This window comes from Nicotiana tabacum, chromosome 23 (genome assembly GCF_000715075.1).
Source record: "Nicotiana tabacum cultivar K326 chromosome 23, ASM71507v2, whole genome shotgun sequence".
In the NCBI taxonomy this organism is placed as follows: Eukaryota; Viridiplantae; Streptophyta; class Magnoliopsida; order Solanales; family Solanaceae; genus Nicotiana; species Nicotiana tabacum.
In genome coordinates this window covers 104,418,336-104,445,543 of record NC_134102.1, presented here as the reverse complement: position 1 = coordinate 104,445,543, position 27,208 = coordinate 104,418,336, and the positions used below count along the sequence as shown (strand labels likewise).

Here is a 27,208-nt window from a genome sequence, read left to right as displayed (position 1 = left end):
CACTCCTCTCTAAGAAATCCGCGGTAAGCCATTGCCTTGCAAATCATTCCATAAATTCTCAAGTAACCAGCCAAGCCTCTTGTTCTTCTTTCTAGCATCCGAGAAATAATCCGCCAATCTCTTGTGACTTTGTGATGAAAATTTGCAGTCACTTTCGCGCTATAGCGGTCTTCCCATACACACTTGCTATGTATTTCAAAAGTTAAATATTAGATGGAAACATCATAAATATAAATTATTAAACTGCTTAAAAGAATATTTATACCTTAAATTGATTGAAAATTTACTCCTTCACCGAGAATGGGAAATCAATCCAAGTCACATAAGGGCCATCATAAAGCTTTCTGATGGCATTGGTGATTATCTTCGTAATCTTATCTGCAATTTAAAAATAAAGACACATTAATATCTTAGTAAAAACGTTACAAAATAATAGACGCAAAAATAACAAATAACTCTTACCCATCACCCTTAGGGACTATGATGATCCTGCCATATCGATCATAATACATTACCTCTTCATCATCATCCTCGGTATGTGTATCAGAGGCATGTGTAGCCTATGTAGGGGGCTCAGAGCTACTGTCTCGCAGGCCAAGGCTTGAAATAGATAGAGTCAATGATGAAGATGATTCCAATCCATATGACTGCGACATAGCTGGATGCGACCCAAGTGGCTGTGATATTGATGGATGTGACCGAGTGGTTGTGACATGGATGGATGCGATCCATGTGGCTGTGATGTGTAGGGATGTGATCCACGTGGATGTGATGCAGATGGCTACGATGCAGATGGTTGTGATCCACGTGGCTGTGAGGCAGCTGGACTGTATGTCAGACGTATAGTCCTATGGCCCTGTGATGGAAGACCTGGTATCTAGATGAAGGTTTAGGGCTCGTGATGTTGTGGTAGCTCAGTATAGCCGTGTGGTGGAGGATAAGACATAGGCATCTCTGAAGAGGGTGGAAAAGATGGAGTATTATTATCTACCCTCCTCTTTCCCTTCCTAGCCTTTTCTCGACCCCGAGAACTAGTAGGGTCATTGTTACCTTGACCCTTGCCTGCCATCTGCATAACATAATACATATTTAGATTGAAACATATAAGAAACTAGCTATAAACGAGAGTGCTTTAAAAACCTAAATTTTTAATCCTCATCGACGTATTGTTCCTCGTCCGAGAATTCTTCGTCCTCACTTGTTTGAGCTTCATGAGTTAATTCTTCATCCTCATTTTCTATAATTGTTACTTCATTTATATCAACTTCTTCCAATATGCTTTCAGGATGTTCCAAATCATTTTCTAACTGACCGTTCACTATTTGGTGAACACTGAGATTTCGTTTTGATATGCAACATCTAACACATTCTCGACTTCCACCCTACCTACATGCTTATTTTTTATTACAACCCACCAATCACACTTATTCCGCCACAATGGATAAGGAGCATAATATACTTGCCTAACGTTATGTCCAATTATGAAAGGATCATAGCGATCATACTCCCCCGTATGATTAACCTCAATTATGTTGTATTGGTGGTGTACTCTTGTACCTCTTATTGGATTTGGGTCAAACCACTTGCATCTAAAGAGTATCAATTTCTTATATGGTCAACCTGTATATTCTAGTTGTAATATTTCTTTGACCACACCATAATAATCAATATCTCCAACTTGGTTGCCATCACCACCTTGAACCCACACTCCGCTGTTGTTGCTATTGTTATTTTTAGAACAATCCTCTATATGAAACTTATAACCATTCACTACGTTCTTAGACATTGTTGTGACCTGAAGCCCAGGTCCCCAAGATATATCTTTTAAAAATTGATTTACACCATTATTTGAATTATTTACCTACATAGTATTAAAAAACTTCATAAGTTAGCACAACTTGTGTGTGTGTGTGTGTGTGTGTGTGTGTGTGTGTGTGTGTGTGTGTGTGTGTGTATATATATATATATATATATATATATATATATATATATATATATATATATATATATATATATATATATATATATATATATATATGAAAAACATTATCAGGATAAACTTACAAACTGTTTGAACCACGTATCAAATCTCGTATATACAGCATCATGGCCAAATTGACCCACGAAGTGACTGTGACACATCAAATATTTTTAGTAGTTGCATCAATATATAATCACAGTAAATTTTATATTTTGATAATTAATAAATCAATACTTACTTGAGAAATGGTACAACTTCGGGACAATTTAGCAACACATGAAGTGTAGCTGACTTGTACTCCATATCACTCAAACTTCTCTTTCTAACATCCTTAGAACATCGGCCTGGTTGATTGAATATGGACATTGGTGGATATAATGGATCATTCACACATTCGACAGTGTGCCTGTTGGGCCTATAGATCCTTTGCAGTTTCCTTTGCAAGATAGGCTTCGCATATAGATCCTTCAATCCTATTCCTCTGCTTAACAAATTATTTGCATTTGCCAATTGTCCTACATAATGTCATGTTAGCCAAGAACATTCAAATAAAATAGAATATTACATCAAACTTATAATATTACCTCTCAAAGGGATACATCCATCTGCATTGAACAAGCCCTCCAAGTCGTGCCTCGTGTACAAAGTGGATTGGAAGGTGTTCCATCATATCAAAGAAACCACATAGAAATATGTTTTCCATCTTACTAGAAGTTACACGAATGTTCTAATCCATCCGAAGTAGGTTTTCTTCCCTTAAAGTGGTAGAACACAAGTCTTTGAAAAATAAACTAATCTCTCTGATGGGTTTCCAGATTCTTTCAGGCAAACCACAAAATGCAATAGGCACTAAGGTCTCCATGAAAACATGACAGTCATGACTTTTCAAATGGCTCAACTTCCCTACCTCCATATCTACTTTTTTTCCTAGATTCAACGCATAACCCTCATGCATCTTCAATTTCGTAACCCAATCACAAATTTGTCGTCTTTCCTCCAAAGTGGATGTGTAAATTGCTTTGGGATTGAACACCTTACCATTGTTTGCTATCTGCAAGTATAATTCAGGTCGCCTGCAATATTCTTGTAAGTCAATTCTAGCTTTCGGGTTATCTTTTGTCTTACCTTTAACATCCATCACTGTGTTGCATAAATTGTCAAAATAATTCTTCTTAATATGCATGACATCAAGGTTGTGTCGGAGAAGATTATCTTTTCAATAAGGCAACTCCAAAAATATACTTTGTTTCGTCCAATTATGAGTAACACCTTATCCGGGGAATCTATAAGGTGGAGCTTCAATAACTTTACTGAAGTTCTGGACCCTCTCCCAACAGACAGCTCAGAGTGCGGACTTCCTTCACGTAGTGGATGACTAGCTTCCTCTAACTGTTCATAAAAATATTTTGCATCATCATTAGAATTTTGTTCAACATTTTCATTGGGCTCACCCCCCAAGTGCATCCCAAAAGCATCCGCAACCATATCCTGAATTCTAGAATCATGATTTGTATTCTCCACCGACCTACTACTTTCACCAACAACCATATTATGAAATATTTCACGGCTACCATCAATCTCTCCATGATTAGTCCACACAAAGTAATTCTCTATAAACCCCTTCCTATAAAGATGAAGCTTAACTTCCTCCGATTTTTTAAACTTCATACAATCGCACATGACACAAGGACACCTAATTACTCCTTCACTTTGGTATGGTGAAAGTAACATTGCATGTCTAATAAAGTCATCAACCCCTTCTATAAAATCCTCCCACAATCCCCGTCGATTAGGATAGTTCCTATTGTACATCCAAGTACGATGTTCCATCTATACAAATAAAACAAGAACAAATTAATTTATTCTACAATTATAAATTAATTAAATTATTTTTAGTTAATTCAAGATAATTATTTTTTCCTAATTACACCAAAAATTAAATTATAGTAAATATAATTAATTATAAACTATAAGTTCAATTCATATCCTACAAGTTTAAACATAAACTAAAAGTTCAATTCATATCCTAAAAGTTGAATTCATATCCAAAAGGTTTAATTTATATCCTAAAAGTTGAATTCATATCCAAAAGGTTCAATTTATATCCTAAAAGTTCAATTCATATCCAAAAGGTTCAATTTATATCCTACAAGTTTAACTCATATCCTAAAAGTTCAACCCATACCCTAAAAGTTCAATTCACAAGAACAAATCCTAAAAACTCAATTCAATTCATATCCTAAGAGTTTAAACATAAACTAAAAGTTCAATTTATATCCTAAAAGTTCAATTCATATCCTAAAAGTTCAACTCATACCCTAAAAATTCGATTCACAAGAACAAATCCTAAAAACTAAATTCAATTCAAAGTTAATAATTAAACCCTAACTAAACTATTAAAAACAATACAAGCTTAAACATTCAATTTATACCATATGTAATCAATTCAATTAAAACAAGACCTAAACCCTAGATTTCAATAAAATGCAAAGTTAAATAATTAATTGAAATACTAATTAACTAATTAACAACTAATTAACAAAATATTAAATTTATACACAAAAGAAATAAGTTGTAATTCAAACCTAGACTTTTTAGGAGGTGGAGAAGGAGAGGCGGAAGGTGGGCAGTGGCTAGCAGCGGCAGCGACGACGACGACGACAACGGCGGCGACAGCGATAGCTGGGCGGTGGTGACGCGGGGTGGGGAATGGGATTTGTGTGAGGGATATAGAGAAGGAGAGGGGAAGGTATTGAGTGAGGAGTTAAGAAAATTTGGAGAAGAGAGGTAAGAAAAAATGGGGGGAATCCCGTATATTTCAGATCTATTTTCAGAATTACCGACCAAAGTTGGTCGGTAATTTTGGTCGGTACATTAAGTGTTGATCGTTTGATAAAAAACCGACCAACCTTGGTCGGTTATTTTTTTTAAAAAAAAAACTAAATTGTTTTTTGTGTGTGTTTTTATTTCTTAAAATATTCTAAACTATAAAAAAAATTATTATAAACTATAAAAAAAATTATTATAAACTATAAGTATTTATTTTATTTAACTATACAATTATTATAAATAATTATAAACTATAAGCATAATCTTTATAAATAATTATATTAACTAGTTACTTTTAATAAATTATAATAGCATCTATCTAAGTAAATTTTCTAAGTTATAAATAAGTATATGAGTAATTTCATACACACACACATACACTATATTGTAATTGATGATCAATCGCATACATTACTACGTACGAAAAATTTATCAATTGATAAACCAATATTATTCTATTTTAAATATGTTTAGTCGTTAATTTGACCTATTAACTTGTTTACTTAATGCTAATAACTTCTTTCGTTTTTTTTATTTGTGATCCATATATATATATATACATGACAAAGATGTTTAGTATTAATTCTTCTATTTTTCATTCGTTCATCACTAATAATGCATGACATAGATTAATCGATATAGGTCGAGACATTTTATTTTTTACATTAATCGATATGGATCAAAACGTTTTGTTTCTTAATATTCATCGATGCATCTAAGTAAGTTATAAGTCGATGAATCAATTTATAAATAGATATATTTGATGATAAATTATATATACTAATTAGATTATTGCTTCTTCACAAGTCTATCCCTAAAAGAACTCGACCTCGTGGTGTGTGTGTGTGTATATATATATATATATATATATATATATATATATATATATATATATATATATATATATATATATATACATACACACACATATATACACACGCTTCGTTGTACTACTTTAACTACATATATAGCATGTTATAATATATGTTAGTGTATTCATTATTTGTATTATAAAAGTGTTAACGGATTATATTTATATTACTTAGATAGTAAATATTAATGTGATTCAAATTAAAAGTTTGACCATGTTTGACCTATTAACTCGTTTACTTAATGCTAATAACTTCTTTCGTTTCTGTAATTTGTGATCCATATATATATATACATGTCAAATATGTTTAGTATTAATTCTTCTATTTTTCATTCATTCAACACTAATAATGCATAACATAGATTAATCGATATAGGTCGAGACGTTTTGTTTTTACTATTAATCGATATAGGTCAAACGTTTTATTTTTAATATTCATCGATGCATCTAAGTAAGTTATAAGTTGATGAATCAATTTACAAATAGATATATTTGATGATGATCAATTATATATACTAATTAGATTATTGCTTCTTCATAAGTCTATCCCCAAAAGAACCCGACCATGTGGCCCTAGCGCTTCGTGTTCTTATGCACACACACACACACACACTCTTCATTGTAATACTTTAACTATATATAGCTTGTTATAGCATATGTTAGTGTATTCATCATTTGTATTACAAAATAAAGTGTTAACGGATTACATTTATATTATTTAGATAGTAAATATAAAAGTGATTCAAAAGTTTGACCAATGTTGACCTAATAACCGACCAACTTTGGTCGGTTATATTCCAGGAAATAAAAAATACCGACCAAAGTTGGTCGGTAAATGTTTCCCCTGTATTAACCGACCAACTTTAGTCGGTAATTTTAAATATAAATTCTTTAAATTTTATAAAATATTTTAAATAATAATATAATTATTAAAATTTAAAAAATTGGGCCCACATTACCGACCAAAGTTGGTCGGTAATCAAAACGTTTCTTTGACTAGCTCGGTCAACTTGTTGACTAATTTATCTACGGTATGTAATTTTAAAAAAATATAAAATATTTTGTTTGTTGTTTCCGTCCATGTTGGACGGTTTTTTGGTCGCTTTTTCTAACCGACCAACGTTGGTCATTACCGCTTGGTCGGTTTTTAGCGGATTTTTAATAGTATTTTCTAAATTCTAAAAGTATTTAGAGCATCCCCAATTAAATGAATTCATTGCACCAAATGTATGGAGACTTTGCAAGTATTAGTGATTGAAGTTGAAGTTCCTCGGAGACTTTATATTGTCTAATTGAACTTTGGTTTAATTAAATACCTACACATTGTGCACTCTTAAGTTAGTGGATCGAACTCTATACTAATCAGACAATGACAAAATATATTTGAATATAAATATACATACATGATAATTAGCTGCATATATGTGATGACCCAAAAGGTCATCTTTAAATTTAACAATTATTTCTGTGTTCTAAGACCTCAAAAAGCACTATTCATCATTCCTCGACTTGCGTGCGTAGTCCGTATAATTTTTCGAAAATTTTTTATATGAAAAATTGATTAAAATGTGAAAAAAGCCTTAAATACAAGTGAGTTGACTTTGGTCAACATTTTAAGAAAACGGACTCGGATCAGTATTTTGACAGTTCCAGTAGGTCCGTATCGTGATTTGAGAATTGGGCGTATGCCCGAAATTTAATTTGAAGGTCCCTAACTTGAATTATCGCCAGTTGGCGAAAACTAGAAGCCTAAAGGTTTAAAGATTTCCTTTACCACAAATTGACTTTTATTGATATCGGGGTCGGATTCGAGTTCTGAAAATTTTTATAGGTCCGCTATGTCATTTATGATTTGTGTGCAAAATTTGAGGTCAATCAGACTTGATTTGATAGGTTCCGGCGTCGTTTGTAGAAATTGAAAGTTTCAAAGTTCATTAGGCTTGAATCTATGTGTGATTTATATTTTTAGTGTTCTTTGATATAATTTGAGGTATCGACTAAGTTCGTATGATATTTTAGGACTTGGTGGTGTATTTGGTTGAGGCCCTAGGGGCCTCGGGTGAGTTTCAGATGGTTAACGGGGCGAATTTTGGACTTAGAACTTTGTTGGAATTTTTCTGATGCACTGTCTGGTGTCCTTCTTCGCGTTCGCGATTGAGGTCTCGCATTCGCGAAGAGGAACTGGAGGCAGGAGAAATTTACTCTTTGCGTTCGCGAAGAGGGAACCGCGTTCGCGGAGGGGTAGAGGGCAGTGTTCATCGCGAATGCATGAGAGCGTTCGCGTTCGCGTAGAAGGGCGAGGCCTAGCCAGCCACCAGGCGATAAGGCTTTGCATTCGCGTAGAGGAGACCGCGTTTGCGAAGGCCAAGTTTGGAAAGGTATCGCGTTCTCGAGACTGACCTTGCGTTCACGAAGAAGAAATCTGGGGCAGCACAAAAATGTGCTTCGCGAACGCGAGGGTGCTATCGCGTTCGCGAAGAAGAAGTTCCTGGACAGCAGAACTTAAGTTCTCGAAATGAGATTTCATCCCAGTTTTTATTATTCAAGATTTTGAGCTCGGGTAAGGCGATTTTTGGGCTATTTTTACGGAAAAATATTGGGGTAAGTGTTCCTTATCCTATATTGATTATATTTCATGATTCTATACTCTTTTACATCATAAATCCGTGAATTTATGGAAGAAAAATCATATTTTTATAAAATCCTCCAAAAATATAAAATGAAGATTTGAAAGCCAATCCGATGTCGGAATTCGATAATTTTTATATGGTTGAACTCGTATCGGAACGGGTGTTCGGATTTCATAAGTTTTTCCGGGATTCAAGACATGGTCCCCGCTGTCAATTTTTGAGATGCATGTCGGATTTTAATCCGAAAATTAGTAAATTCATATGGAATTAATTCCTGCGATTTTACTGAGTATATTGAATTATTTATGACTAGATTTGAGGATTTTAGACACGAATTCACGAGGCAAAGGTTTATTGGATTCTTGAATTTGGTTGCAAAGCGAGGTAAGTGTCGTGATTAACCTTGACTTGAGGGAATGGAACCCTTGAATTATTTGCTATGTGAATTTCATGTGTAAAGATGTATAGGCAAGGTGACGAGTGCCTATACTTTGTCAAATTAATTATTTTCTTAATTATTTAAACATCTTAAATTATTTTAAGACATGAATTAATTGTTATAATAATTATTTCTCTCCTATTCCTTGTCAAATATTAATTCTTGAATTCCTTCAATAATTGTCACATGCTTATTTGATTTATGTGTCTTAATTTCTACTTGACATTTAGGATATTAAATATTAGACTGCCTATTTTCTCCCGAATTTTCACAATTAATTGCTACTTGTCATTGTTTGTTTCATAAATAAATTATAATTATTGTATGCCTTGATGTTTAATAGTTTCTCACTGAACATGGTATTTATTGGAGTATTTTTATCATAGTTAAGAGTTGTTAAAATATATGGGGGGATCGTGTTGCACGCCGCAATGAAAATGAAAATAAATATATTGGGGGATCGGGTTGCATGCCGCAACAGAGTTATTTAAAGTTTATATTGGGGGATCGGGTTGCAAGCCGCAACAGATTTATTTAAAGTTTATATTGTTGGAGCGGGTTGCAAGCCGCAACAAAAATTTATTGAGGAATTATATTGTTGGGACGGGTTGCACGCCGCAACGAAAATTAATTGAAATAATAATTGGTTATGACTGCCGAGTTGACTTCAACTGTTTAAATGAGTTACCTTATTTATTTCTATTGATGTTGTTATTATTATTATTGCGTACATGTTAATGTAAGTGACCTGTCTTAGCCTCGTCACTACTTCGTCGAGGTTAGGCTCGGCACTTACTAGTACATGGCGTCGGTTGTACTGATACTACACTCTGCACTTCTTGTGCAGATTTTGAAGTTGGTCCCAGTGGCATACTGTAGATTTGCCCAGATACAGCTACCAGTGGAGACTTGAAGTATAACTGCACAATGTTCGCAATTCTGAAGTCCCCAGTTCTGGGATGGTATTTAGATATTGCGATTATTATGGAATATTCACTTTTTTCAAACTTTATTTCCGCATCTGTTTTCTTGTTATTAATTAATTTAATATGTTATTAAAAATGGCTAATTATATTCTAACGTTAGCTTGCCTAGCAAGTGAAATGTTAGGCGTCATCACGGTCCCGAAGATGGGAATTTTGGGTCGTGACAGTTGGTATCAGAGCACTAGGTTACTTAGATCTCACGAGTCACAAGCAACTTAGTAGAGTTTCAAGAATCGGTACAGAGACGTCTGTACTCATCGATGATTGAACCATCACTTCATTCTTATTCTGTTGTGCGATTTTATTATATCATCGATGATTGAACCATTTTATTCTTATTCTCTCGAAGATGGCAAGAACACGTAATACATCTACCGACGGACAAGGACCAAAGCTCCCGGTGGCAACTATGGCCAGGGGTAGAGGTTGAGACCGAGGTGGTGCTAGAGGCCGAGGCAGAGGTAGAGCTCAGTCTATAGCTCGAGCAGCAGCACCTGTTGTAGAACCTCATGTGGATCTTCAGGAGGAGGTTCCAGTTCAGATTGTACCAGTTGGACCAGTCCAGGTTCCGGAAGGATTCATAGCTACTCCAGTGCGTCAAGACGCTCTAGTCTGTTTGGTGAGTCTTATGGAGGGCGTGGCCCAGAATGGTACATTTCCAGTCGCACCAGCCATCTCACAGGTTGGGGGAGGAGCACAAACTCCCACTACTCCCACTCCGGAGCAGATGGCTCCCCAGAATCAGGCTCCAACAGCCCCGCCAGTTGGGGTAGTTCAGCCAGTTGTTGCGGTACAGGCCGGTGATAGGCCCGCCATGTCTTCTGAGGCCTTATTGAAACTGGATAAGTTTACTAAACTCTTTCCAATTCACTTCAGTAGTACACCTTCTGAGGACCAACAGGATTATATTAACCGTTGCCATGAGGTGTTGCGGAACATGGGTATAGTTGAGACCAATGCGGTCGATTTTGCTGTATTTAAGATGTCGGGTTCTGCCAAGAGGTAGTGGAGAGATTATACATTGACCAGACCAGTTGGATCGCCTGCATTGACCTGGGAGCAGTTCTCACGACTATTTATAGAGAAGTTCCTCCCTATCACATTGAGAGAGGATTACCGCAAGCAATTTGAGCGTCTATAGCGGGGCAGTATGACTGTTACTCAGTATGAGTCCCGTTTTGTGGATTTATCCCGCCATGCTCTCCTTTTACTACCTACTGAGGGAGAGAGAGTGAGGAGGTTTATTGAGGGACTCACTTACCCTATCAGGCTTCAGATGGCCAAGGAGATCGGAAGTGAGATTTCCTTTCAAGCTTCTGCTAATGTCGCGAGGAGGATCGAGATGGTCCTTGCACAGGAGAGAGAACAGAGGTCTGATAAGAGGCCTCGTCAGTTCAGTGGTACCTCGTCTGGAGGCAGGGGTAATTTTGGTAGGGGTCATCCTCCCAGACCATTTTATTCAGTACTTCAGGCATCTCCCGGTGCTTCAGAGAGTCATGGTCCTATTATGCCTTACTCTAGGCAGCCAACATTTAGTGCATATTCAGCTCCTATAAGTGCACTACCACTCCAGAGTCACTACAGCGGTTATCCGGCCCGTTCGGGTCAACTTCAGCTTCAGTAGCCACGACAGTAGGATGGGTATTATGAGTGTGGGAACATTGGTCACATCAGGAGGTATTTCCCTAGGTTGTCGAGTAACAAATCTCAACAGGATTCTCGTGCCATCATACCAGCATCAGTTGCTTCGCCGCCTGCCTAGCCAGCTAGAGGTGGAGGTCAGGCCATTAAAGGTGGAGGTCAAGCCGTTAGAGGTGGAGGCCAGCTAGTTAGAGGTCGTCCTAGAGACGCAGTTTAGAGTGGTGGGGCCCAACCCCGATTTTATTTTTTTCCAGCTAGGCCTGAGGCCGAGTCATCTAATGTTGTGATCACAGGTATTATTCCAGTTTTCCATAGAGATGCTTCAGTTTTATTTGATCCAGGATCTACTTATTCTTATGTGTCCTCCTATTTTGCTTCAGATTTGGTTGTGCCTCGTGATTCTCTAAGTGCTTTTGTGTATATATCTACCCCGGTGGGAGACTCTGTTATAATAGACCATGTCTATCATTTGTGTGTGGTTAATATTGGTAGTCTTGAGACTAGTGTGGATCTTCTACTTCTTGATATGGTAGATTTTGATGTCATCTTGGGTATGTATTGGCTGTCACCTTATCATGCTATATTGGATTTTCATGCCAAGACGGTGACCCTAGCCATGTCGGGGTTACCTTGGTTAGAGTGGAAAGGAACTCCTGGTCATTCTACCAGCAGGGTTATTTCTTATATGAAGGCTCGATGTATGGTCGAGAAAGGGTGTCTAGCCTATTTGGCTTATATTCGTGATCCCAATATAGATGTTCCTTCAGGAATGCCACCCGACAGAGATATTGACTTCTATATTGATTTAACTCCGGGGCACTCAGCCTATTTCTATCCCACCATACCGTATGGCCCCGCCAGAGTTGAAAGAATTGAAGGAGCAATTACAAGACTTGCTTGATTAGGGATTCATTAGACCTAGTGTCTCACCCTGGGCTGCACTAGTATTATTTGTAAAGAATAAAGATAGTTCTATGCGGATGTGTATAGATTATCAGTAGTTGAATAAGGCCACTATCAAATATAAATATTCGTTGCCAAGAATTGATGACTTATTCGATCAGCTTCAGGCTGCCAAGGTATTTTCGAAGATCGATTTGAAGATTAGGGCATCTGATGTGCCTAAGACATCTTTTCGGACTCGGTATGGGCATTACGAATTCCTAGTGATCTCATATGGGCTAACAAATGCTCCAGTAACATTTATGGATTTGATGAATCGGGTGTTCAAGCCCTATTTGGATTCTTTTGTGGTTGTATTCATTGATGATATTTTGATTTACTCCAGCAGTCGAGAGGAGCATAAGCATCATCTTCGGATTGTACTTCAGACTTTGAAGAATAATCAGTTGTATGCTAAATTTTCCAAATGTGAATTTTGGTTAGGCTCAGTTACCTTTTTGGGCACGGTGTATCGATAGAAGACACAAAAGTGGATCCTAAGAAGATTGAGGTTGTTTAGGATTGGCCTAAACCTACTTCAATTACAGAGATCCGGTGTTTCCTGGGTTTGACAGGTTATTATCGTCGGTTCGTGGAGGGGTTTTCATCTATAGCAAGCCCAATGACCAGGATGACCCAGAAAGGTGTTCCATTTGGATGGTCAGACGAGTACGAGTTGAGCTTTAACTACGGCGCTAGTGTTGGTATTACTCACTGGTTCAGGATCGTATATGGTGTATTGAAATGCATTTCGCGTTGGGCTTGGTACAATATTGATGCAAGATGGCAGGGTGATTGCATATGCGTCGCGGCAATTAAAATTTCATGAGAAGAATTATCGTGTTCATGACTTAGAATTAGCAGTCATTGTTCATGCGCTGAAGATTTGGAGGCATTACCTTTACGGCGTCTCGTGTGAGGTATTTACTGATTATCGTAGCTTACAATATCTGTTCAAATAGAAGGATCTCAATTTGAGGCAGAGAAGATGGTTGGAGTTGTTGAAGGACTATGATATCACTATTTTGTATCACCCAGGAAAGGCCAATGTGGTGGCCGATGCTTTGAGTAGAAAGGCTATGAGTATGGGCAGTCTTGCGTATATTCCAGTTGGTGAGAGGCTGTTAGCTGTAGATGTTCAGACTTTGGCTAATCAGTTCGTGAGGTTAGATGTTTTAGAACGCAGTCGGGTTCTAGCTTGCATAGTCACTCGATCTTCTTTATATGAGCGCATCAGAGAGCGACAGTATGATGATCCTTATTTACTTGTCCTTAAGAACACGGTGCGGCATGGTGATGCCAAATAGGTTGCTGTGGGGGGGAGATGGAGTTATGCGAATGCATTGTCGTATTTGTGTGCCTAATGTGGATGAGCTTCGTGAATTAATTCTGGAAGAGGCCCACAGTTCCAGGTATTCTATTCATCCAGGTGCAGCCAAAATGTATCAAAATTTGCGGCAACATTATTGGTGGAGGAGAATGAAGAAGGATATATTTGCATATATAGCTCGGTGTCTGAATTGTCAACAAGTTAAGTACGAGCATTAGAGACCTGGTGTTTGCTTCAGAAAATAGAAATTTCTGAATGGAAGTGGGAGCGTAACACTATGGATTTTGTTATTGGGATCCCACAGACTTAGAGAAAATTCGACGCAGTTAGGGTCATTGTGGACAAGTTGACCAAGTCGGCACATTTTATTCCAATGGCAATTACCTATTCTTAAAAGCGGTTAGCTGAAATTTACATTCGTGAGATTGCCCACCTTCACGGTGTGCCCGTGTCTATCATTTCTAATCGAGGTACGCAGTTCACTTCGCACTTCTGGAGGGCTGTACAGCGTGAGTTAGGCATACGGGTTGAGTTGAGTACAATATTTCATCCACAGATAGGCGGACAGTCAGAACGCACTATTCAGATATTGGAAGATATGCTTTGCGCTTGTGTTATAGACTTTGGAGGTTCTTGGGATCAATTCTTGCCATTTGCGGAGTTTGCTTATAATAATAGCTACCAGTCGAGCATTCAGATGGCTCCATATGAGGCATTATATGGAAGACAATGTCGTTCGCTAGTTGGTTGGTTTGAACCGGGAGAGGCTCGGTTGTTGGGTACCAGTTTGGTACAGGATGCCTTGGATAAGGTCAAAATTATTCAGGATTGACTTCGCACAAGCTCAATCAAGGCAAAAGAGTTATGTCGACCGTAAAGTTCGTGACATTGCATTCATGGTTGGAGAGAGAGTATTGCTTCGGGTTTCACCTATGAATGGTGTAATGAGATTCGGAAAGAAGGAAAAGTTGAGCCCTAAGTATATTGGACCCTTTGAAATTCTTGAAAGGGTGGGTGAAGTAGCCTATAGGCTTGCACTACCACCTAGTTTATCACCAGTCCATCCAGTATTCCATGTGTCTATGCTCCGAAAATATCATGGTAATTCATCCCATGTGTTAGATTTCAGCTCAGTCTAATTAGATAAGGATTTGACTTATGAGGAAGATCCTGTAGGTATTCTAACCCGGCAGGTCCGACAGTTGAGGTCTGAGAGTTATCCTTCAGTTAGGGTACAATGGAGAAGTCATCCGGTAGAAGCATCTACCTGGGAGTCCGAGTCGGACATGCGGAGTAAATATCCACACCTTTTCACCAGCTCAGGTACTTTTTCTAATTCCGTTTGAGGACGAACGTTTGTTTTAGAGGTGAAGAATGTGATGACCTAAAAGGTCATCTTTAAAATTAATAATTATTTATGTGTTCTAAGACCTTGAAAAGTACTATTCATCATTCCTCGACTAGCGTGCGCAGTCCGTATAATTTTCCGGCAAGTTTTTACATGAAAAATTAATTAAAATGTGAAAAAGAGCCTTAAAACTCAACTGAGTTGACTTTTGTCAACATTTTGAGCAAACGGACTCGGATCAATATTTTGACAGTTCCAGTAGGTTCGTATCGTGATTTGGAACTTAGGTGTATGCCCGGAATTTAATTTGGAGGTCCCTCACTTGAATTATCGCCAGTTAGCGAAAATTAGAAGCCTTAAAGGCTTAAAGATTTTAAAGTTTGACCATAAATTGACTTTTATTGATATCGGGGTTGGATTCGAGTTCTGAAAATTTTCATAGGTCCGTTACGTCATTTATGACTTGTGTGCAAAATTTGAGGTCAATCGGACTTGATTTGATAGGTTCCGGCGTCGTTTGTAGAAATTGAAAGTTTCAAAGTTTATTTAGGCTTGAATCTATGTGTGATTCGTGTTTTTATTGTTGTTTGATGTAATTTGAGGTTTCTACTAAGTTCATATGATGTTTTAGGACTTGGTGATGTATTTGGTTGAGGTCTCGGGGGCCTCGGGTGAGTTTCAGATGGTTAACGGGGTGAATTTTGGACTTGGAACTCTGCTAGAATTTTTCTGATGCACTGTCTGGTGTCCTTCTTCGCATTCACGATAGAGGTCTCGCGTTCGCGAAGAGGAGCTGGAGGCAGGCAAAATTTACTCTTCGCATTCGCAAAGAGGGGACCGCGTTCGCGAAGGAGAGGGCAGTGTTCATCGCGAATGCGTGAGAGCGTTCATGTTCGTATAGAAGGGCGAGGCCTAGCCGGGCACCAAGCGATAAGGCTTCGCATTCGCGTAGAGGAGACCGCGTTCGCGAAGGCCAAGTTTGGAAAGCAATCGCGTTCGCGAGACTGAACTAGCGTTCGCAAAAAAATGTACAGGCCAAGTTTGGAAATCTGGGGCAGCACAAAAATGTGCTTCACGAACGCGAGGGGGCTATCGTGTTCGCGAAGAAAAAATTCCTGGACACCAAAACTTAAGTTCTGGAAATGGGATTTCGTCCCATTTTTCATTATTCAAGATTTTGAGCTCGGGTAAGGTGATTTTTGGTCGATTTTCACGGAAAAACATTGGGGGTAAGTATTCCTTATCCTATATTGATTATATTTCATGATTCCATACTCATTTACATCATAAATCCGTGAATTTATGGAAGAAAAATCAGATTTTTATAAAATCTTCCAAAAATGTAAAATGAAGATTTGAAAGCCAATCCGATGTCGGAATTCGGTAATTTTTATATAGTTAAACTCGTATCGGAACGCGTATTCGGATTTCATGAGTTTTTCTGGGATTCATATGGAATTAATTCATGCGATTTATACTGAGTATCTTGAATTGTTTATGACTAGATTTGAGGACTTCGGACACGAATTCGCGAGGCAAAGGTTTATTGGATTCTTGAATTTGGTTGCAAAGCGGGGTAAGTGTCGTGGTTAACCTTGACTTGAGGGAATAGAACCGTTGAATTATTTGCTATGTGAATTTCATGTGTAACGATGTATAGGCAAGGTGACGAGTGCCTATACTTTGTCAAATTAATTGTTTGCTTAATTATTTAAACATCTTAAATTATTTAAGACACGAATTAATTGTTATAATAATTGTTTCTCTCATATTCCTTGTCAAATATTAATTCTTGAATTCCTGCAATAATTGTCACATGCTTATTTAATTTATGTGTCTTAATTGCTACTTGACATTTATCATATTAAATATTAGACTGCATATTTTCTCCCTGATTTTTACAATTAATTGCTACTTGTCATTGTTTATTTCATAAATAAATTATAATTATTGTATGCCTTGATGCTTAATTGTTTCTCATTGAACGTGGTGCTTATTGGAGTATTTTTATTACATTTAAGAGTTGTTAAAATATATGGGGGGATCGGGTTGCACGTTGCAACGGAAATAAAAATAAATATATTGGGGGATCGGGTTGCACGCCGCAATAGAGTTATTTAAAGTTTATATTGGGGGATCGGGTTGCACGCCGCAACAGATTTATTTAAAGTTTATATTGTTGGAGCGGGTTGCACGCCGCAACGGAAATTTATTGAGGAATTATATTGTTGGGGCGGGTTGCACGTCGCAACGAAAATTGATTGAAATAATAATTGTTTATGACTGTCGAGTTGACTTCAACTGTTAAAATGAGTTACCTGATATATTTTTATTATTGTTGTTATTATTATTATTGCGTAGAGGTTAATGTAAATGACCTGCCTTAGCCTCGTCACTACTTCGTTGAGGTTAGGCTCGGCACTTACCAGTACATGGGGTCGGTTGTACTGATACTACACTCTTCACTTCTTGTGCAGATTTCGGAGTTGGTCCCAACGGCGTACTGTAGATTTGCCCGGATACAGCTACCAGTGGAGACTTGAGGTATAACTGCACAGCGTTCGCAGTTCTGAAGTCTCATTCTATCTTATCTCAGTTGTGTATTATATTTCAAACAGCTTGAATTTATTTGAGACCTTTATTTGTATTATTCTAGAAGTTCGTGCACTTGTGACTCCAGTTCTGGGATGGTATTTAGATATCGCGATTATTATGGAATATTCACTTTATTTCAGACTTTATTTTCGCATTTGTTTTCTTGTTATTAATTATTTTTTATTTTTTTAAAAAATAGCTAATTATATTCTTACGTTGTCTTGCCTAGTAAGTGAAATGTTAGGCGTCATCACGGTCCCGAAGGTGGGAATTTCGGGTCGTGACAATATAATACACAATAAATAGACCCACTGAATTCTACAGTGTGTATATGATTGAAAAATAAATAAAATTTTAAACCAACTCCAAACCCATTATTACAAGAAGAGAAGTTGGTGCATTGGTAATTAAACAAAAATTATGAATAATTTGTATAGTCTAGTAACTTTAGCCTTCACATCAATAGTAATTTCTGAAAATAATGGAGCAGGAAGAACAACAAGTGATTTAAATAAAAGGAATTTAGAAAATTTTGGATTTCTTAACAGATCAAGGGATAATTTTTAAAATGTTTGTTGATGATATGGGTAAATTTGGCTAGATAGTATAAAGGTAGGGATAAATTTGATAAGATAGTATAACGGAGGTTAAATATAGATAATATTCGAAAGTATAAGGGTATATTTGACCCTTTATCCAAATATTTAATATGTACCCAATATTGGAGAACTTCAAACAAAATTTCACGCTTATTCTTCTACTTCTTCCCTATATATCAACTTTCAACCATTGTCTTCCAGTTTCATGTTATGCGTTGGTTTTTTCTTCCTTCTTTCTTTTTTATTCCTTTTTGGGACAGATCTGCTTCTCTCGATTATGTCTTTCTTCTTTCTCTTTTTTTCCTTTTTTTGCACAGATCAATGTAAAGCTATTTTTTTGGTCTTTTAATTAGTGCAGAAAGGGTTTATGGTTGTTTTTTGCATTTTTATGAGAATCTCTAGATTATCAGAATTTAGTATCTGTTTGAGCACAAATTGTAAATTCATCCACTAGAAAAATGAAAGGCAGCATGAACTGCAAATTCAGATTTGTTGATTTAAAGTCATTTGACTGAAATCCTTGGACCTGCATACATAAATTTTTGTTACTGCAGACCTCTTCTATGTCTCAAGTTATCCGAAAATTAGGTAGACTTATAATTTTTTTTGCAAAGTGGGTATAAGTTTAATGATGACCTAAAAATTGGGTATAAATGCAAATGGGAATGTCAAGTGGGTCGGGCTTGGCGCGTGGGCCGGCCTGGGCCTGGCTAAAGAATTTGGTGGTTGCAGCAGCAAAATGGGATGGCAGAAGCTGGTGGCTGACTTTAAGCTTAGAAAGAAACGAAACCAACAAAGAAAACAGATATTCACTCTCACAAAAATCAATTTATGTAATAATTTGATAACAAATATAGGCGATAACGTAATGATAAAATTGACTTGACATACTAATTACTACTAGATAGCAGGTTTGCTTTATTAGTTGGTCAATTGTTATATGCATGTAGTTTTGGTTTTCTTTATTAAACTCTTTTACATTCTTTCTAGTCTTCAAACATTATTCTTCTCATAATTGCTGGCAACTTCCCCACTCACCAACCATAGGAAGCTAAGAGGAATCATCTAAATTAATGAGCCACTAACTTCCTAACTTATACAACTATAGCTTCTATGCAAGAAAGAACAAAAACCTGTACCAACTCAATAATTATATACTATAGGACTTCCTTAGAATATTTCATGTAGCTCATTATATTAATCAATTAGTTTAATTTAATAAATTGAACTTAGTTACAAATCTACATCTTTTCTTATAACAATGCACATTTCTCTAATCATTTTATCATGTTGGATTTTGACTAGAAAGATTCCAACTAAGCGTGAGGTACTTAAGTTATTAATTTAGGGCGACAGGCTAATTTGCATGCTCGTCACGTAGCCCTTATCATTTAATCTACCTTCTCTTTCCCTGTTGATTAGTATTATTTTTTGCTTTGTTTCAAATGTCTAAGGGCACGGTTGAATACTAATCTAATAATTAATTACTAGGCGTATGTTTCTTCTGGATTATTAAGGTGTAAAATGATCAAGTGGTAGTGAATTATTAGAAAATTTATGATAAATATGAATATTTGATTCACTCATTATTTTGGACAAAGGGAGATGATAATTATAATGATGAACGATGCTAGCAATGAAGAGTTGAGAAGACCACTTAAAGATTCTTTCATAAAAGGAAATTAAAGTTCGATTTTACTCACTTTAAAAGTACTAGCTAGAGTATCATTTTTCATTGGCTTCATCATATATATATATATAGAGAGAGGGGGTTACTGGTATATAGGAGGAGGCAATTAGGAAAAAAAATAGTTACAAACATAGGTTAAGCTTACCTATTAAGTACATGAGATCTTTTACAAATTAAAGAAAGAAAGAAAAAAAAAAGAGAAAATATTTTGTTTTATTTCAAAATATGTTTATGAGAAAATGTATAATTGATATCATGATTAACTTCCTCATTCTCATAACAAAAAATGGGCAATCTTGAGCCAAATCTCACTACTTAATTAGAAATAACTTGTTTTATCTTTTTTTAATGATGTATTTCTTTTATCATCTCATATTTATAAATGCCTTGAATGTATAGCACATGTTACCTTCAAAATGATTTTGTTGATTGATAAATTAATTAAATTAAAGAACATTGACATGGTCCCTAAATTCGGATAATAATGTTTGAGAAGCCAAGTCTCTTTTCTTTTATAGAAAAATTTCTCAAAGGACCACAGAATTTTACAAAGAGGACAAAATTGATCAAAAAATCAAGAAACGAACAAAAGTTATGAATTCTAAACTTTTCTCCCTATTTCGCATTTTTAAAAAGAATTCAAAGCTTTAGTTCTATCTTTATGTAATTAGTTTTGAGGAATGTAAAAGAAAAAGAAACTAAAAAAGAAAAGTGGCTAGGAAGTGTAAACACAGTAACCAAACAAGTGCAACTTTTCTTGGACATAGGGATTTGTATTTGAAGAAATGGACTCAGAACACCAAGTTGAAGCAAATATACCAAACAAAACAAAAATTCCAATTTTCCAGAGAGGAAAAAACAAAAAGAAAGCAAAACCCTTTAACTTTCCCCTATTCCTATGGGACGAAGATCTGCCTTTCCCTTTGCCATCACCCTAAGGATCTATTTCTTCTAATTTCGATCTCGAATCTTCATTTTTTTCCCTTTCCTTTCTTTTCCTTTTTCCAATATCTTTCTTTATTTTTTCCTCTGTTTTATCAAAATCTGTCACTATCTTGCCTTGCTTAGGGATCCTCCCAATCACCCCCTTCTCTTCTTTTTCAACATTGGCCTTTGTTCACACCCCCCTTTAACTTTTCTCAACTACTGAAAGAATATGAAAATTTTAATTACATACACTGTCCAAGATTTTTACAACCATCAATCAGTTTAATTAACTATAACAAACAGGTTATACTATATTTTTCAAGTTAACATATCAAGCTTGTTATGTGCTATTATAGGATAATTTTTTCTCTATGGTATAAGAAATTTATACATCATTAGTAGAAAATGGAATGTCCGTCAGGGAGTGTAATGTAAACAGTCTAGCTGGATGATTTTACGGCTCGAACCGGAACTAGACCTAAACAACTTTAACTATTCTCAAAGGCTCCCCTTCATATATAGAATTAAACTAAAAAAAAAGTATATATTTCAATTATAGATCAAAAATTTCAGATGTACTGCTAAAAAAGACAGAATAGATAATAAAGTTGATTTATTGAAAGAAAATTGATCTATACCAAAAAGAAAAAGGAAACTTTCTTACTAAATAACATTGTCTCAAATTTCTCATAATTCTACGGCTAATTAACGAATGAAACGATTTGCAATTCCTCTATTGGTATCAAGATGAGTAGTTTCATACACAGGAAGCTCTTCACAAAACCTATTGTTACCAAAAAATGCTAAATGATCAATTTCAAACAAATCTGAACTTGAATCACTTGCTGCATCTTCATCTTCTTCTTCAAAATCTTCTTCCTCTGTATAATCAACAATGTAATCATTCTTCTTCTTAATATGTTGATAACTTTTCAAGGAATCAACTTTTGTCACTTCAAATTTCCTGTTCTTCTCAATTATTGCTGCATTTCCTTGGGATTTGAGCTTTTGAAAATTATCAGATTCTTGGTCATATATGCATTTATGACCACAAGGACGACAATCTTCATCAACAATTACACTAACTGGGTTAAATCTCACTGTCCTTTTTACACCATTTTGGAATTTTTGCGTTAAATTTGATGTGGTTTTAGAACTCAAACAGGATCTTGAAAATGATGAAGCTGAAGAACAAGTTGATGAAGCTGCTCGAGCAGATTTTGCATTCCTCTCAATATTAGCAAGATTCTTGGATTTTTTCCCATTCCCATTATTGAAAATGGAACTGAGAAAATTAGTAAGACGACCACCAGGGGAAATGGGCTGTTTCACTTTCTTCAAATTGTTGTAGATTTTCAAAGCCCTTGATTTAGACTTAATCAAACTCTCCTCATTTTCCTCTGTTTTTTGACTGTGATAGTCGTCAAATAAATAAATCTCATGACTTTGTTCAGTAGTGTACAGTGGATTTTGACACCTACGTTCTAAACGTGGTGAAACACTGGCTCTTCTCACTGATTTTTTACTCTTTGGCGCAGCAAAACAAGTAGTAGAAGTAGTATTTCTTGAGAATTTTTCAGAGTAAAAACAGTCAGCTTCAGAGGAAGTTGTAGAGAGAGTACCAGAATTGGATTCAGAAGAACTTGTTGAACTGAAAAAGAGTGGATCATTATCTAATAAATCAGGAAGTGAAGGTCCTTTTTTTGTCATCAAAATTTTGTCTTTCACTTTTTTCTCCATCCATTTTTCAATCAAACATGCCCTTCTAAAACTTGCAATTTCTTCATCTTCTATACTCTTGTTGTTGTTGTTGGCTTTTGCTTTAGCTATTTCATTGCTTCTGTTGCTGTATTTTTTGGTTTCTTTTGGTAACTTTGAAACTTCCTTTCTTTGGTCATAACCATCAATTGAACGGTAAATTTCATCAAGAAGTGAGGATGAAAATGAAGGGTTTTTGTAATGTTTCCTTGACAACTTTTCCTTCTCCATTTTATACATTGTCTTTAAAAAAAAAAAAGGGAAATGAGAATAGGAAGAGATGAAGAAGAAGGGATTGTGAGAAAAGAGAAAAGTGAAGCAATGAGAATAGGAAGCCACGCCAAAGAGAAGCTTAAATGTGAATGTGAAGAGAAAGAGGGGAGAAAATGAAGCTTATAAAGGGAAGTCATGCGCGTGCATGGTTTGACACTATTTTGAGCCAATTGGCCAGTTTTGCAAAACTAAATTAATGGGGGCATTAATGATGTTTTCCAATTTTAGCCCTTGACACAATCCCATTGACTGCGCCTTTTCCTTTTTCTTTCTTTTTATGTGGAGTACTACTTTTCCAATTTGAATTTGAAGACAGCACTTACTGTTAGTTTCGAGATTTTTGGAGCAACTGTAATGGGATAGTGTGACGTAATAGAGCTGTTTTGATCCGATAAGTTAAGTACTATAGTTTGAATTGCTTGATTTAAGGAAATACTTACTAATTAGTAGGCGAATATTAAGTTGAGACGGAAATGCATAATACTTACTAATAAGTTTTTAAAAAATTAAAGTGTTTTGTCAAGCTTTTAAGAAAAAGATAAGTGTCGCCACGCAAAATCACCATTATCAACCACTTCCACTACTAATCATTGTTCAAATTTGGAGATAACATTTTAGTAGTCATGCATGTAGTAAAACTTAGACATTATAATTTAAGAAAACAAACGACGCCTTAATCTAAATACATAGTAGTTAATATTAATCCTTCAACTCAATTAGCTTTCTTGCCCGTTTTCCCTAATAAAACTACTTAAAATCATGAGTAAAGGATTGTTAAGCTCACCCTTATGAGTTAAGTTATCTAAAACGGATCAAACATGGGATTAAATTTTCTAATAAGATCCCTCGCCGAATGAATCAAATATGGAAAGACGAGATATTTTAAATCCTCTTTTAATATTGCTATAAAAAATTCTCCATCTACCCATAATTTATTTCCTCTTTTCTTTGCAAGTATATTGCCGCTATAAATGTGAAATTCTTGTAAATGAAAATAACCAAACGTAAAATAACAATCAAGTACGTATAAAATAAGAGCTTTATAGAGATGAAATATACTGTAGTTTTATATACTCTCTCCGTTCTCTTTTATTTTTCCAATATTTTAAAAATAGATTTTCATTTTTACTTGTCACTCTTAGCATATTAAGAAAAGACAATTTCTTTTTTCTGTTATACCCACAATATTAATTACTCATTTCAAATTATTTTCTCAAATTCAATAAAAATATACATCAATAATTATGAATATCATGATAAATTATACACTTTATTTATTATTTCTTAAAGTGTATGAAAAATTTATAGTAGATAAGTAAATGTAAAAGGGGAAGTGTGTGATACACAAGGACGTTATTGAAACAAGCGTTGGTCAATTGATGGGGCCAAGTGTCGAGATTGGAAACAAAGATTCTAATTCTTTTTCAAAGTGCTACTTAGTGGGTTAGCAAATACAAGATCAATAATTTGATGTAATTTCTCTTCTATAATTAATTACTATAATTGTGTTGCAAACATTTTTTAAAATAAGAGGTCGATCGGGTATTCTGAATTATAAAGTGTGGAAATGTGAAAAGATTAAATGAATTTAATTAGCAGAAAATTTTAGTTGTTGGTTGGAAGTTGATTAACTGTGATAGTTGCGGCAAAAGTGGAAGGAATCAATATGCATATATTATTCTGAAAATTTTCTTCTTCTTACTATTTAATATCCTTTAAAAAATGGGGAGAAAAAAGAATTTTAAACTAATTTTGTTTTTTTGTATGGATAATGATATTCCCTATTTCATGTAAAATACTATTGACAAAGTAGCTTAAATATACATAATTTCAGCTATTTTAGAAACAGAGGGAAATATTTTGGTATATTTTAAAATTGTATGACATGTATACTCTCTTTTTTTTATCAACAAGATTTTTTTATATATATATATATATATATATATATATATATATATATATATATATATATATATATATATATATATATATATATAAAAACTACTTCTAGGCTCAGCGAATTGTGCTACTTGGCTGTTTGTTATAGCAGAAACGTGCAGAGGTATCAACCTCCACAAAAAAGCGTGTAGTCTATCGTTACATTAGAAATATTATAACCCTTTATTTTTTTTTCAAAAATAGTTCCTAAGATGTCTGTCCATATTGCTTCATCCATATTGCTTCATTGGCAAATATCGGAGGAATTACCAAAAAGTTTGTTATTGTTTCTATCATCTTGCTTGCTTCCTTGGCCAGCTTATCTAACGCCCTATTGACTTCTCTGTAGGTGTGATTTACTTGAGGATGGCTTAGTGCTGTTAGGAGTGACATGCATTCACATACAATAGTTTCATAAATCAGGTTGCCTTTATTGATATTGTGTATTACCTCAGTTGAGTCAATGTTAACCTCCAAGGGCATGAAGTTGTTTGAGACTGCCATTTTTAGTCCCTGCATTAGAGTTGTCAGTTCAGAGTGGAGAGTGTTGGTGTAATTTATTTTTCTCATGAATCCCATCACCCAATCCCCGTTGTTGTTTCGAATTACTCCTCCTAATCCTCCTTCAAACCCTTTTTGAAGTGTGCCCCGTCTATGTTGAGTTTATAGTGGCCTCTCCCGAGAGGATGCCACTTGATATGTAAGACATTGGTAGGAATGTCGGTCTATCCTCTAGCCACATGAATGAATTCAACGGCTCTAGCTATGGCATTCTTACAGAAAACTAGCTCTCTTTTCCTATTGAAACAATTGTTGTTTCTAGTGAGCCAAATCTTTCATAAGCAGAATGAGATCAACTCACCCCATTTTAGGATGGAGTTGAAGTTTTTATTGTGGGTTGTGTTGGCGGTGCATCCCCAGTTGTTCTGCTCATTCAAAAGGGTGGTGATGCTATAGTTATTGAGGCTCATGTGAGATAGATTGTCCCAGAATAGTTTTGCATTGTCATAATTGACTATGACATGCTCAATGGATTCCTCTTCTTTGTCACAGAAGAAGCACTTGGGGTTCATAATGTTTACCCTGTAGTGCAAGCGTTTGGTAGTAGGGAGTCTGTCATGGGTCAACAGGCACAAGAAGTATTTTATCTTGTTTGGTACTTTTTTTGACCAAATCCAATTGAAGTCCATTTCTAGATTGTGGCACAGATTATCAGATTGCTCAAGGATCATGGAGTAAGCAGACTTGGTTGAGAAAAGTCCATTACAGGTTCTGTTCCATACCATTTTATCTTTTCTAAGAGGGTTAGCAATAGAAATGGTGGAGTTTATGCTAGAAACCACACTGTGAGGCAGCTTGAAGGAAAGGCCGTTAGGATTCAACCGGCCATTTAAGAGACATGTGGCCAGAGTTCTATTATCCTCTCCCCTGTTAAGGGGTTCACTAATCAAAGCTCTAAGAGGTTCTAAATTGTGGATCCATCTGTTATTATATAGGTTGATTTTATCACCCTTACGCATTATCCACCTATTGGCATCCCTGCACACTTTGCACCCAAATCTTGATGCTAGTCGAGGTTCTAGAGGCAATGTGCTTGTTATGGTGATTGCTAGTGCAGTGTTTGTGAAACAACACTCTGGCCCAAAGGGCATTAGGGTTGTTAAACATCCTCCATGTCATCCTAAGGTCAGCTTTATGCACACCAAGACCCCCTGCATCTCTAGGCTTAGTAATGATACCCTACTTGATCAGATGTATTTTCTTCTTAATAGTCGTAGTGCCCTAGATGAAATTCCTTTGAATCCTATCAATTTGATTGTATACCTGGGCAGGTAACCTAATGTACTGCATGACATGACTAGGGATGCATCCCAAAGAGCATTTGGCTAAGGTAGTTTTCCTAGCCATGTTCATAAAGTTAGTTTTTCGGCCAGCTAGCTTAGCTTGCATACTATCAATGATGAACTGAAAATCCCTATTGGTTGGCCTCTTATGGAAGATTGGAAAGCCTAAGTATTTACCAAAAGAGGTGATGGCCTTAATGTCCAAAGTCCTAGATAAGCTATCTATTGTATCCTGATGGCAGTTTGTGGAGAAGACAACTTTGGACTTTAGGGTATTGACCCTTTGGCCAGACATGCTACTCAACTGGTGCAGTGTCTCCATAATGGTGGCATAATTCTTGGTGTTTGCTCTAGCAAACAGGGTTAGGTCATCAGCAAAGAATAAGTGGGAGATTTTTGACACATTGTGGCTAATTTTGATAGGAAACCAACTACCATTGTGCACTTGGGCCTCAATGCTCCTAGATTATCTTTCTATGCACATGATAAAAATGTAAGGGGACCTAGGGTCCCCTTGTCTGATACCCCTACTAGGATGAAAGAATTCCGTCCTACCCCCATTCTCCAGTACAGAGATATAGCTTGAA

At 35.9% G+C, this 27,208-nt stretch overlaps 1 protein-coding gene across 1 annotated transcript; it reads right to left on the bottom strand.

Annotated features, from left to right (window-relative positions):
- Positions 1 to 21,382: 21,382 nt before the first annotated feature.
- On the bottom strand, positions 21,383 to 22,947 carry LOC107812681 (protein BIG GRAIN 1-like B). Its single transcript, XM_016637833.2, has one exon. The coding sequence runs from the start codon at positions 22,804 to 22,806 to the stop codon at positions 21,514 to 21,516; it is 1,293 nt and encodes a 430-aa protein (XP_016493319.2). The 5' UTR covers positions 22,807 to 22,947; the 3' UTR covers positions 21,383 to 21,513.
- Between the last annotated feature and the right edge of the window lie 4,261 nt (positions 22,948 to 27,208).